Source organism: Terrapene carolina, unplaced genomic scaffold (genome assembly GCF_002925995.2).
Source record: "Terrapene carolina triunguis isolate 2854851 unplaced genomic scaffold, T_m_triunguis-2.0 Scaffold68, whole genome shotgun sequence".
In the NCBI taxonomy this organism is placed as follows: Eukaryota; Metazoa; Chordata; order Testudines; family Emydidae; genus Terrapene; species Terrapene triunguis.
Window position 1 is genome coordinate 33,420,514 of NW_020664419.1, and position 14,119 is coordinate 33,434,632.

The 14,119-nt window shown below is 45.2% G+C and overlaps 1 protein-coding gene across 5 annotated transcripts in view; it reads right to left on the reverse strand.

Annotated features, from left to right (window-relative positions):
• The window catches only part of MAPK11 (mitogen-activated protein kinase 11), a 55,522-nt gene extending 41,659 nt beyond the window's left edge, over positions 1 to 13,863 (reverse strand). For 2 of the 5 annotated variants that reach the window (XR_003369659.1, XM_026648709.1), the window contains exon 1: positions 4,891 to 5,012. Coding sequence is in view for 3 of the 5 variants with exons in the window: in XM_026648709.1 (XP_026504494.1) it covers positions 4,891 to 5,012 (122 nt within the window). In the remaining 2 variants the exon portion in view is untranslated. Of the gene's footprint in view, positions 1 to 4,890; positions 5,013 to 13,669 lie in introns of those variants that run through there. The other 3 variants (XM_024201321.1, XM_024201307.1, XM_026648710.1) reach the window with 2 other exon arrangements.
• Positions 13,864 to 14,119: the final 256 nt, after the last annotated feature.

The following is a 14,119-nucleotide window of genomic DNA, read 5'->3' on the forward strand; positions in this document are numbered from 1 at the left end:
GTCACTGTTGCAAAGCTAATATACTATTGAAGATCAAACTGCATTTTATTCCACCATCAAAAAAGAAAACTGTCAGGTAGCTATAGATTATGGAATATGAAACTATAATTAAAACTGTCAACTTCTAGGCTGCACATAAAATTTACTATTTAAAAAAAAAAAGTGCCATCAAGATGCATGCATAAACCCAAGCAAACAATCTCATTTACATTACCAACGTCCTCCTTTTCCCTAAGTCCTCCCATATCTTGTTCGCTCTCTCCATAATGGTCAACATTTTCAGAGGCAGGACTTGGGCTCCTAAGTCACTTTTGAAAATCCCACACTTAGGCCATAAATATAGACTTAGGAGTCTAGAAAATGTTGGTCATTGTGCCTAAATTTAGCCCCTGATCTTGCAAAGAGCTACATGCAGCCAGGCGTTAGATCTTAAAGGTCTTTGGGACAAGGGACCCTGTTTTACTCCATTTGTAAATTGCCATGCTCGTTTTGGTACTGGATAAACAACTAATGACTTTATTAATAGTTACAACGCTGGAAACACAAAGGAAGCTGCTCAGTTTCCAAATAGCAGGCTGAATTAATTGTACTCTGCAGAAAAATGTGCTCATTTTTGGTATTTCTCTTTGCTGAAAGCTGTAGTTCTTCAGAGCATCATTTCTATAGTTACTTTTTTCACCAGACCTCCAGAGGGTCCTGCTAGAAGCATAGGCGCCGACTTCCCCTCTTTCCCATGGGTGCTCGACCCCCAGCCCTGGCCCTTCCATTCCACCCCTTCCATGAGGCCACTCCCCTGCCCTATGGCTACAACCACTATGGAGCCACCCCTGTTTCAGTGATCCTCCCCTCTCACCCAGATCCTTGCAGCAGTGCAACTTGGTTGTCTCCTTCCCATCCCTGGGAAAAGTACTCAGGCTGTCTAGTATCAGCAGCAGGGAACCAATTCTGTCCCAATCCCCCCACCCCAAATACCCGCACAGCATTTTTCAAACTCTCCTTTTTTTCTCTTTGTAATCATAGTCCATCTGCTGCTCACCCATGGCTCTCATCACACCCCTGGCACATCATATCATCCATCCATCTCCTTCTCCTCCTCCCTCTTCCTTCCCCTCACTGGCTCCATTTCCACATCCTTGTTACTCTCCCCCTCTACATGCTCCTCTTCATCCCAATCTCCCTGCTCTTCCTACCAGCACAAATCCAGATCCCACATCCACACCCTCCTCTGCCTTCTCCTCCTTACCTCTGGTGACATTTGCCCTAGCCCTGGCCCTCCCTCTTTACCTCCTACGCTCATCTCTGCCACCACTGCCGCCCTTCTCGTGTCCCCATTTGTAACCTCACGCCCATCCTCCTCCTTCTCCTCTGCCCTTCTCTGGAACACCCACTCCATCTCTAAAAAAATTCCCAGCCATCTCCAACCTCTTCATATCTTGCTCCCTCCAGCTCCTGGCTCTCACAGAGACCTAGAGTCCTTCATCTTATAGAGGCCTCTTCTTCTCCCACTCCCCACCCTGAATCAGCCCAGATTGGGGGTGTTGGACTTCTCCTCTGCCTCTCCTGCTGCTTCTCACCTCTCCCTTCTCCCCTGTCCCATCCTTTCTCCTCTTTTGACCAGCACTGCATCCAACTCTTCTCTTCTCTGCCTCTCAATGTTGCTGTCACCTACTGCCCACCAACTCCTCCCCATCAGCCTTCCTCTCTTTGACTCTTGGCTTTCTCTGTCTTCCACCACTCAGTCTTCTTTTGTTCAACATCTTCATTAATGATCTGGATGATGGGACGGATTGCGGTTGCAAGTTTGCGGATGACAGTAAGCTAGGGGGAGAGGTAGATATGCTGGAGGGTAGAGATAGGGTCCAGAGTGACCTAGACAAATTGGAGGATTGGGCCAAAAGAAATCTGATAAGGTTCAACAAGGACAACTTAGGAAGGAAGAATCCCATGCACCGCTACAGGCTGGGGACCGACTGGCTAAGCAGCAGTTCTGCAGAAAAGGACCTGGGGATTACAGTGGATGAGAAGCTGGATATGAGTCAGCAGTGCCCTTGTTGCCAAGAAGGCTAACAGCATATTGGGCTGCATTAGTAGGAACATTGCCATCAGATCGAGGGAAGTGATTATTCCCCTCTATTTGGCACTGGTGAGGCCACATCTGGAGTATTGTGTCCAATTTTGTGCCCCCACTACAGAAAGGATGTGGACAAATTGGAGAGAGTCTAGTGGAGGACAACGAAAATGATTAGGGGGCTGGAGCACATGACTTATGAGGAGAGGCTCAGGGAACTGGTCTTATTTAGTCTGCAGAAGAGAAAAGAGTGAGGGGGGATTTGATAGTGGCCATCAACTATCTGAAGGGGGGCTCCAAAGAGGATGAGTTAGGCTGCTCTCAGTGGTGGCAGATGACAGAATAAGGAGCAATTGTCTCAAGTACCAGTGGGGGAGATCTAGGTTGGATATTAGGAAAAACTATTTCACTAGGAGGTGGTGAAGCACTGGAATGGGTTACCTAGGGAGGTGGTGGAATCTTCTTCCTTGGAGGTTTTTAAGGCCGGGCTTGACAAAGCCCTGGCTGGGATGATTTAGTTGGGGTTGGTCCTGTTTTGAGCAGGGGGTTTGGACTAGATGACCTCCTGAGGTCTCTTCCAACCCTAATCTTCTATGATTCTATACTCATCCCTGGTGACTTGAAGTTTCATGCAGATGACCCATGCGACCCCTTAGCTGCATGTTTCCTTGCCCTCACCTCTTCATTTGACCTGCAGCCCCTGTTGAACTTAGTCTGTTGCCACTCACCAAAAGGACATTCACTGGACTTGGTCTTCACCAAGCACTGCTCTCTCTCTGATCTTTCCCCCTCTCCAGCCATCACCTGGTCTCTTTCAGCATCACCCATCAGTGCCCCTTCCCTCCCCCAACACTGTCACTTGACCATTCCATGACTTCCAATTCATCTGCATTGATGACTTCTCATCTGTTCTCTCTTGCCTGCCCTCTCTTTCCCTTTCTTCCATTGATATGGTTGTTGATGCTCTCAATTCTTCACTCCATCTTTGACTCTTTTGCTTTTCTTTCCCATCACAAGCTTTGCCCTACCAACCCATAGCCCTGGCTTGCCCCCAATATCTGCTTCCTATGCTTCAGCTCTTGTGCTGCAGGGCATCTCTGGTGGAAACGCTACATCCAGGCTGACTTCCTCCACTATGAATTTGTTCTCACCTCTTTCTGTTCTACCATATTCCTAGCTGCTTAATTGAATCCGATAGTCACAATCCCAGCCACCATAATTGCCACCTTTGACTGGGTCCTCAAACCATCTCTCATGCGCCTCCACTTTTCTCTCTGCACAGGGTCTTACCAATTTCTTCCAAGAGAAAACTGACAAATACAATATGACTTTCTCTCAACACACCTTGCCTTCCTTTCCCCCCCACTACAAATTGCTCTTTTTCCATGGAGCAGATGCGGAAGTTCTCACCTGCCATCCTTTCCTGACTGCTCCACTTGCCCCAGAGATCCCATCCAATTTCCTGATCTCCCTTGCACCCACTCTCATCCTCTTTCTTATTCTTCTCCTTCACCACTCATTCTCCCCTGGCTCTTTCCCCTCACATACAAGCCTCTCTCATCTTAAAAGTTGTCTTAGTTTCTCCCATAAAAAAAAAAACAAAAAACCAACAAACCTACTCTTGACCCACTTGCCTCTCCAACTACCACCCCACGTCCCTTCTCCCTTTAATTTCTAAGCTGTTTAAATATGCTGTTTGCAGTCACTGTCTGGAGTTCCTCTTCTTGAATTCCATCCTAGACAGCCTCCAATCTGACTTCCAAACCCTTCCTTTCCACTGAAACTAGTCTCACCAGCCACCACTGACTTCTTCCTAGCCTAAGCTCAGTGCCAGTACTCCATCCTCATCCTGTCAGCTACCTTTGCAACAGTTGATCATACTCTTCTTTTTGAAATCTTGTCCTCCCTTGGCTTCTGTTTTTTGGACCTCTCCGGGTTCACCTCTTACTTCTTTAATCATTCCAGCATGTCCTTCAGAGGATCCTTCTCATCCCCTTTCCAACTTTCTGTTGGGGATCCAAAGGACTCTGTCCTTTTACCTCTTTACTCCAGACCTGTCTCCTTCTGTGTAAACTAAAATCTCAGCCTCTCTCTCTAACATCTCCTTGTGGCTGTCTAACCATCAGTTCAAGCTCAACGAGGCAAAAACAGAGCTTCTAATCTCTTCCTGTCCACTTCAGCCCTCCATGCTACCTCCTTTCTTGATCACTGTGGACACCACCACCATCCTACCAGTCACTCCGGTCCATAACCTGAGCATCTTCTTTGACTCAGACTGTTCTCTAGATCCTCAAACTCAGGCCATGTCTATGTCTTGTTAATTCTGTCTGCCTCTCTAAGGGCTGGTCTACACTGCCGCGCTAGTTCGGCGGCTGGGGATCGAAGTTCCGAGTTCGATTTATCGCGTCTGGTCTGGACGCGATAAATCGAACCAGGAAGTGATCCCCGTCGACTGCGGTACTCCAGCTCAACGAGAGGAGTACCGCGGAGTCGACGGGGAGCCTGCCTGCCGCGTGTGGACCGCGTCTGAACCGCGGTAAGTTCGAAGTAAGGTATGTCGAATTCAGCTACGTTATTCACGTAGCTGAATTTGCGTACCTTACTTCGACTTGGGGGGTAAGTGTAGACCAAGCCTAAGATACATTCTTTCTGATCCATGCTGCCCCACATGCTTGGGAGGAGCTCTCGGTAAACATCTGAATAACTAATGCATTATCCTTCTTCAAACCCCTCCTTGAAATTCTCCTTTGTCATGATGCCTACAAAAAACATGACAACAGTTAGGATGCGGGTGTGCTGTGACCACCGCCCATCATGCTGACCAACATAGTCTCATTGTTTCCTTGTGCACCCTGTAAGTCCGTATCCATCCGCTGTCTTGTCCCATATTTAGATTCCATGCTCTTTCAGGCAGGGACCATCTTTTTGTTCTGATTTTGTACATTGTCTTGCACGGTGGGGTCCTGGCTCATGACTAGGGGCTCCCAGGCTCTGTGGTAACAGAAATGAACAACAACAACAAACAACAGCAGCTATAATTCAAGGTCCCCAAGCAATCAGAATCCTGCTGTGCTAGTGTCAAGATTCACCATGAAATGGGGGACACTGAATGAGAGCAGGAGAGATTGCATCAAAAACCCAAAATGGCAGAGCTGTCAAAGACTGCTCAGTTCATTTTTCATCAGATCAGGATTGTCGCTCAATTTCTACCAGGAAACAGAAATGCAAACTCAAGGGAACAAGTCAGTGTCAAGCCTGTCTCCTGGCAGGAGTCCTTCCATTTTCTCTACAAAATGTGTTAGAAAAAAACCCAAATCTTCAGTAGTAAGTGTCCCCTTGCAGCCAAAAACAGAGGTTTTTTGTATTTCCTTTGCCAGCCTTGCTTTGAAATCAGTCTACAACTCCTATAAATAAGATCCATATCTTGCAATTCACTACAAAGCTTTGCATAGTCATCTTCAGTGAGAATCATTATCCTCTTTAAAACACAGACCTGATTAGAACCAACGTAGACATCAGCAGAACCATACTTAGGTCCAAGTTTAGCCTTCATGTAAGCGGTGCGCCTCCAATGAAGACAATGGAGCTAATCCTCACCAGGGCTGAATGTAGACCCAAATCCTGCAAAGGGATCCCAATGAGTGCACCTTTCAGACTGTACAAAGCCCACTTCAGTAAACTACCTCTGCAAAGGCCCACTGGTGCAGATCTGATTTCAGAATCAGAGCCTTCACCCTTGCAGACCCTTCAAGTCTTTGGCTCTCAAATATATCTATATACAAAAAGTGTATGTATTACTCTGAAGTATGATCGTTTCTGTATTCTTTTAGCATTCAAATAAGCAGGCACTTTTACAAATGACACAAATTACAGTGGTGATGTTTTACTTAAAGTTGAAAGTATACATTTAGTGTTATTGTAATTAATGCTGTATTAATATTTCCATTAGAAATAGATATTTGTGGTGGTTTAAAACTGCCATAAAACGGTGCTGTGGGCTAAAAGTCCTCAAATAAGATCGTAGCTCAGGAGTGATTCTGTTTTTAGCCGAAGGTGATTTACAGTCTAACAATTTAGTATAATTTTAAAAAATACCAACAACCTCCCCCGCTCCTCCCCAAACACTACTTAATGGTCTCCGAAGCGGTTTTGGTGCTCTTAACACTAAGACAATTTATGAAATGAGTTTAGTAAGCAATTACTTTATAATTTAGGCCCCAGTCATTCAGTTCACTGCACCCCCAAGCTGATTTTAAAACCAGCAGAATCACAGGATCAGGATCTTAAACTTTAGAAGTTAGGAACCTTAATCCTATTGCTTCACCTTCCCTTTCAATGCCTCAAAACAAAGTAAGACCAAATTCAGGAAAGGATCTCTTTTCAGGATAGTATGTAAGCTTAACTTTAAGAAGATGCTTACGTTTCATTACAGTCAATCAGACTTAAGCATGTGCGTAAGTGCTTTTCTGAATAAGGGCATATTTTATTATAGTCTGTGGAGAATGAATTATGTGTATTTTTTAAAACAAAATATATGCACCTCAGTTTACCTGTGTGGTATTATCCTGCCTAAATATGTGGAGTTAAATCAAAGGAGGCCGGAAGAAGGAACCCAACAGGAAATGAAACAATGGCTAAAATAAGGTGCTATCATAAAGAATATCAAGGGTCTGTGAGGAAACAACAGGAAAGCTATTGATTGGGGAATAGCTGCCTGGCTCCAGCTAGTCTGGCAAGGTGTACTTTTCCCAGGCCTGCACCTAGGAGCCAAAGGAGAAGCTAAAACTTTAAACATGCTGACCTAAAAGGGAGAGGTGGGAGAAGAGGGGTGGTCAGCATGCTGACAGAGAGACCCACTAGGGGAGACAGTCATAAAGAACATGCTGCAGAAGGCAGTCTGTGCCTCTCCCAGACAGAGATGGGGTTAACTGGGCAGAGGAGAGCTTACAAAAGCTGGCAAGGAAAGATTAAGATATAGGTATGGGGAATTATGCATATAGACTTTGTCACTTTTACCGTTTGCTCTGCATGCTGTGTATCTTTGGGTGAATAAATAATGCTTTATTGTGAAGAAGCTGTTTTTGAGTCACTTTAATCAGCAGCTGTCACAGGCTCCTGGAGGAAAAGTTTTACAGGTGGCAAACTCAATTGGGCCTGCTGTGTTAACGAGGTTGGGAAACAGGGTGGGGGTGCAACCCAGACATCAAGTCTAAAGGCCTGTCTGCACTGCACTCCATCCACTAGTGTCAGCGTGCAGTGCATGGGTACATGCCACAGCAAAGAGCCAGCTGTATCCACACTGCATGTGCAGCTACCCACGGCAATGAAAGTCTCTGGAGCTGTCAGAACCTTTTCCCGCTGCCTCCCAGTGGTGGGGTGTACCTGGCTTTTGCGGCTCCCTACAGGATGCCCCACAGTCCTACTACATCCCATGCTAGGCAGCAGCAATGTGGGAGAAACAGCAGCGAAGGTGGATTCTCCAGGCCTGCCTAGTGAGGCCTTTCTGGAGCAGCCACTTTGGAAACCACAGAAACCTGATTCTCCAAGGCTTAGAGGGGCTAGCAACAGCCAATCTGGGCCTGACTGGCCCAGATAGAAGGAGCTACCTGCTCTTAGCAGGTCAGTTCCTGGCTGGGAACAGAGGAGTGAAGAAGGGGACTGCTCGCTGGGCAAAGGAGCCTAACAATCAGACAGACTTTATGGCTGAACTTACTTAGCTGGGATTGCAGAGAAAGAAGCTGGCCCTGAGATAGGGCTGGAGATAAAAGGGGCCCAGGAAAATAGCAGCAAAGGATTGAAGTCAGTAGTACGTGGCTGCTGTGTACAGGGTCCCTGGGCTGGAACCCAGAGTAGTGGGTGGGCCCAGATTCCCATACCAGACACAAGTAAAGTAGTGTAAGCCCCCAGAAGGAGACAGGGCTTATTTGGGAGCCCGCACAATGGGCTGAATTTAAAGGGGCCAGAGCTGGTGCTGAAGATCCTATTGAGGGCAAATAGACTGTTTATTTATTGGACTCTTTAGTACTCCAGAAGGGTTTCATTGGGACTTTGTGACTTGGCCAGAGATTGGCCGGCAGCCTGCATGAGGCGCCATGGGTGAGAGCTGACTGTGGTACCACACCCAGCCACTTGGAAGCACTCAAGAAGTGAATGCCCCTTTGCTCTCCAGTTGCCAGAACTTTTCCTCGCTGCTGGAGCCTTTCCCTAGGCGACGGGGAAGGCTCTGGCAGCTGGGGCGGCAGTGGGATATCACTCTGCTAAATATAGCCGTGTAGATGGGGCAGGCATGGCTTGGGCATGTAGACAATCATGTAGTGTACTTACCCTAGGGATTCAGGTGTGATTTTTACCCTACTCACCTAAGCAGCATCTTACCAGCTACACTGCTATTTAGCCCTGTGCTAGGGGGTGCATATAGAGTACATATGCTACATACAGCCCTAGCACAAGTATAAATAGCAGTGTAGATAACAAGACACTGCTTTGGTGCCTCGAATAAAGACATGCCTGAATCCTCTGGGTATGTACCCTGCCAGGCTCTCTACTCACCCAAGCAGTGCCTCCCCATCCACACTGCTATTTTTAACAGTGTATTGGCCCACTGCCACAGGGAAAAGCTCTGGCAGTGAGGAAAGGTTCTGGCAACTCCTGCTAACAAGCCTTTTCCTGCTGCTTCTCCTTGCGAGAACCTTTCACCGCCATGTGTAGCTATACAGCCTGTGTAGATGCAGCCAGCTTTTTTCTGTTGTGTCTAGCTACATGTTGCCACAAGAGGTATGCAGTGTAGATGTAGCCCAAGAATGTTTGGACCATTGGGTTCTACCCTTGAGAAAGGTGAGGGGAGCCAGGCCAGTCAGTTGAGAAGTGCACTCAAATGGGATAAAAAGGATTGAAAACAAAGCTTGCCCTGTAATCATGACATAGTCCAATTTTATTTTATTCTTCCTAGAATAGAAACAAGATGCACTTCAGTATACTTCTTTCCCATCCAAGTAGGCAGATTTTACAAAATGCCCTTTGGAACACTGGGGAGGGGAGGATACAAAGTTAATAGAAAAAGTGTAGTTTAAATCGAAAATGGTTTTAAAACTCACTGAGTAGGGATGAAATCTTGGCCCCATTGAAGTCAGTGGAAGTTTTGCCACTGAAAAGTTAGGATTTAACCCTAGATGTTTAATATGTATGCATTTCTTCAAGAAAGGGATCTGTACTGAGGATGCTAAAATGCATGATATTGGTGTCACAGTTACTCTAATTTATTTTTATTATGTCAGGAGTAATTATAGTTAAAGGTTGCATAATAGTTTCTATTTTAATCTCTTGTTATCTGTCACCTACAGCTTCCTGAAATATTCACTTTCTGGGCTGATAGGTTTATGCTTAGTCTCTGCACAAAGAAATTTTGGGGGTAAGTTTAAAAGTAAAACATTTCAGTGGTTTTTTTTTTTTATTATTTTTATATATTCAAAAACAAGTTTTCCATTATATAAAAATCCGTGCAACTTTTTAGAAATGCAAACAAACCCAACTCTCTATGATAAATGTCTGGGCCTTGAAAGTGGATATTTGGCATCATGTAAATAGCCCTAAGTGAGAAGAAATGTCGTGGAGTATTACAGTGAAATTTGTTTTTTATTTGAGTAAGGTATGACCCTTTGAAGTTTATGGGACCTGCATACACCATATCTTATTTGTTTGTTTTTGTGCTAAACTTAAAGGACCTGATCCTGCACCTATCAAAGTTGATGATAGAACATCCACTGACTTCAATGGGTGAAGGCTAAAATGCAAAGTTCTCAGCTAAGGAAGACTGTGCAGCCTACATCTGCAGAATTAATTGATGAAAATATAGTGTAGGGGCACAGTGCCTGAGGTGAGGACTCCACAGAAGTTCTTTGTGCAGTGCCTGTGGGCTCTGAATTCCAATGGGGTACTAGGCAGGGCTGCTATATGCTTTGTAAAGTTTCCAGGAATGAGCCCCACTCTGATGCACCTTCAGTGTGAGGAGGCTAATCTCTGTGGGTCAGAGATTGTATTTTGCATCTGGTACAACATCAAAGCACTTTGCCAGCATTTAAATAAATACTTAGCGAAAGGGGCTGCAAAACATTTGTTTTATACCAAAATCATTTTGAGCTATAGGACCACAAAAACACCTGATCTCTCCCCTCTTTGTTTCTAACTCTACTTTAAAAACGTAGATGCATTCATACAAAAATTAATTTAAAAAAAGTCACTCCAAGGCTGAGAGTGATAGAATCTTCACTAGTACGATTTAGCCCAACATATTGAATGCAACAATTACAACATTTTTTTACCCAAAAGTCCTTCAGATGCAAGTAACAAGTTACATTAAAAGGGGAAGATTTGCAGGAAACAGTTACCCTGAATCAGAAAGGAGGGGAACATCTTACTACGAATAAAGATTTGTTCCAGTACTGTTAAGAAACATATGCTTCTATTAAAAACTTTGATCCTATTTCAAAGCCAGTGTTTGGATTTCAAGACTATGGCTTTGATTCAGCAAAGCACTTAGGCATGTGCTTAAATGCAGTTGATTTCAACAAGACTTAAGCATGGTTTAAGTACTTTGCTGCATAGGGTTGGGATTAGTCATATATGGGGCAGAATACATTAGTCAAGAGATGACCCGTTCTCCTGGGTGAGACATATGCTGGTTATCAACATATCACTGATTCCACTGTGGAAAACATTCAAAATATCAATGGATATTAAAATAATTGTACAATGTTTTTCTTTTCTTTTTACAGGCCATGAATCCTTTTCTCACAATGATGGGCTTTTGTTCACATCTATAGTCTCACTCGGGTCAACTGGACTACTCATGTAAGTAACAACTTACTACTTTGGTCCAAAAATGAATATTTTAGCAATAAGCCCTTACCGCCACTTTCATTTCAGATGCACTTCCCTGCATTCTCTCTCCTAATTTCTATGCTTTCCTTAGCGGGGGCGGGGGAGGAGAGAAGTAGAAGAAATTGTAAATTCTACCACAGCTGAAAACAAGCCAGCTGTGCAGCATGTGAAACACCACGTTTCGATTTCCTTTATTATGATTGAAAAGTTTTTGGCATTACACTACAGATTTTTCTTAGAAATATTTGAGCTTAAGGAAAAAGGACAGACCAATCAGGTGCAATTAGAAAACTAAGAGGCTTGTTTTCCAACTGCAAGCATAACATAGTTCTCAAACTAACAGAAAAAACATGAATCCTCAAATTAAGAGCTATGGTTTAAACTATGGTTTAAATAACTTAGGAACAGAGATAGTCACAGAATTGTGCCCTTAGTTGGAAGGAAATGTATGAATGATCACACAGATTTTGTAGAAAAAGGAAAAACCTGAAATCTAGTCAATTCTAGAAAATGAGTTAAGAGAACTTCCAGGTACACCACCTGCCGTAAGATCCCCTGCAAATCACTGTGGGGGAGGGGGACAGGGGGTTAAATCACATTTTCCTATTTTAAAAATGTTTCTCTCTCCCCTGTTGTGTGAAAGACCCAAAACAAAAACATCCTTAGGAAACTGACAATACAGGGAAAGAGTGAAACTGACCATTCAGAAGGTTTTGTCAAATGCACAACACAAATCAATTGGAAACAAAATTGAGAACTTTTTTTTCCCATTAGTGTCTTTGATTATAGTCATGATAGGGGTTTCATTGTAAATAGTAGGTAAAATAATTCAGATAGAGGTATGGTTTTTAAACTGATGGTGACTTTTTAAAGAGTTAACAATTCTGAAAATGATTCAAAGTTTCTACAAATATATTTAAATATGAATCAAATAGGAAAGTGGTTTGATCCTGCAGGACTGGAAGCACAAAGTAAATGAATTCTGATAGCTGAGCAATTATTCAAAACAGAAGTGTTTAATGGAAAGGACACATCATGGATCCCTGCACAATATTAATAGTCTACAGTCTTTGGGTCTCATTCTGCCCTGACTTACAATTCGACTGAAGTCAGTGGGCAAAATTCTGTTCTCATTTACACTGGTGTTGATCCAGAGTAACTCTACTAACTTCACTGATTTACACGGCGTATCCAAGAACTGAATTTGGCCAAATGAGGCTGTATGGGGTATAAGTCAGAGCAGAATTTGATGCCATGTGCTTCTCCATATATCCTACAGCTCACCTCAAATAATGTTTACCACTATATCATTCTACTTATTTCTTTGTTCTCCATTCCTGTGCTGGCACTCTGATTAACCTGTTTGCCAGGAATCACGTAACTCATAGAAACGAGGTATTATTTCAGACACAAATATGGAGCAAGTGAGTTGCAGGCAAGACAATGGGTCACACGTAACCCTAAAACAGGCATGACAGAATGCAATGAAGCTTCTCATAACATTAACAAGGAGAACCTTGCTATCCATGCAAAAATCTCTCAGCACTAATACTCTTACTCTTCTCTGCCTGACTCTAGCCAGTTTTATTTCTGATTCACAGAGACAATGACTCTGCAAGATTCCTGGTAGTGTTGCAAAGTGCACATAAAATGAAGGCTTCCTCCTTGATAGATGGATTGACTCTGTAAACAAACTCCTCATTGTCTCCCTACACCTAGAAACAGGTTTAAATGAGCCTGGAAGTATTTTTAGGTGAAGGTCTGAGGTGATGTAACAGTGTTATATCAACTAGTGAGCAGGCTACTGAGCGGGGGCGGGGGGGGGAACAGTCGCTCTGGTGATTTACCCACCTAAAATTTTGTTTAAAGAGAGCAATGGTAAGTTGTTCGAAAGGCAGTGCCAGTCACCTTCACCCCCTAAAATGAATGCACGAGATTTCCCCCCCCCCCATAGCAGTGTGAATAAAAGAGTCATCCTAGCAAACTTTAATTCATGCATGCTGCTCAGCAGTGAGGAAGGTCTTAAATCTAGTCTGGGGGAAGCCTCTTTTCAGAAGCCGGAATGACCTGGGTTACCCTTAGCAACCCATGAGGAATTCCAGAGCTCAACATTATTGTGAGAGTTTCAACTCCAGCTCTCCCTCCTCCTAACCCTAGTGGGGGGCGGGGAAGAGAAAAATCACACACACAGATCCTCTGTGTATAATATGTAGGGTAAGAGAGAGCCTAGAGTATTAGGATCTACAGCATATATTCATAGAAAGATCCTATGGGCCATAGGTGCTGTAACTACGGGTGCTGGGGGTTCTGCTGCACCCCCTGGCTAAGGCTTGAAGTGGTTTCCATCACATATAAGGTTTAGAGTTTGATTCAATGGCTCTCAGCACCCCCACTATAAAAATCGTTCCAGCGCCCCTGCCTATGGCTACTTTGCCTCGGCGGCTACCCCGCACGGATCACACCGAGAGATCCACCCCCTGTTACACACCCGTCCCGATCCTGAGCGTATCACAAACACACCCCAGTGCGAGCTTGCCAATACCAGCCCAGGCCTAGCAGCTCCCCATGCAAACGGCTTCCGGGCATTGTCTGCGCCCAGGCAGAAGGCTGGCAGCCGGGCAATTCTTGCCGGACGGGTCGGGGAGGCGGGTAGGGGGAGCATGGAGCTGTGCCTCTGCCTGGGGGCCGGTCCCCTCCTGCCCTCCGCCCGCGGCTGGCACCTACCACACAGAGCCGTAGGCTCCGGAGCCCACCGGGGTCAGGTTCTGGTAGCGCTGGGGAACCTCCCACACCGTCTTGTTCAATTCCTGCTTGTAGAAGCCGCCTCGCTCGGACATTTTCCGGAGCAGCCGCAGCAGCGGCTCAGCAGCCAGAGTGCTCCAGCTGGAAAGAGCCGCCCGAGCCACCACCGGGCGGGCACCGCCAGCGGGGGCTGGGGGAGGGACCGGGGGAGGGGGAAAGGGAGGGGTAGACGGCAGGAGGAGGGAAGTGGAGAAGAGAAAGGCGGAGTGGGGAAGCACCTAGAAAGGTAGCCAGAAATGCAAGCCCAGGGCCAGTGTCACAGTATCTCTCTCTCCTCCCCGTGTGACAGCAAGGGGCAGGACAGCATTACTCCCCCTGACCCTGTCACAACCCACGGACACAGCTGATCATTTCAGAAAATAAAGCAGGGAG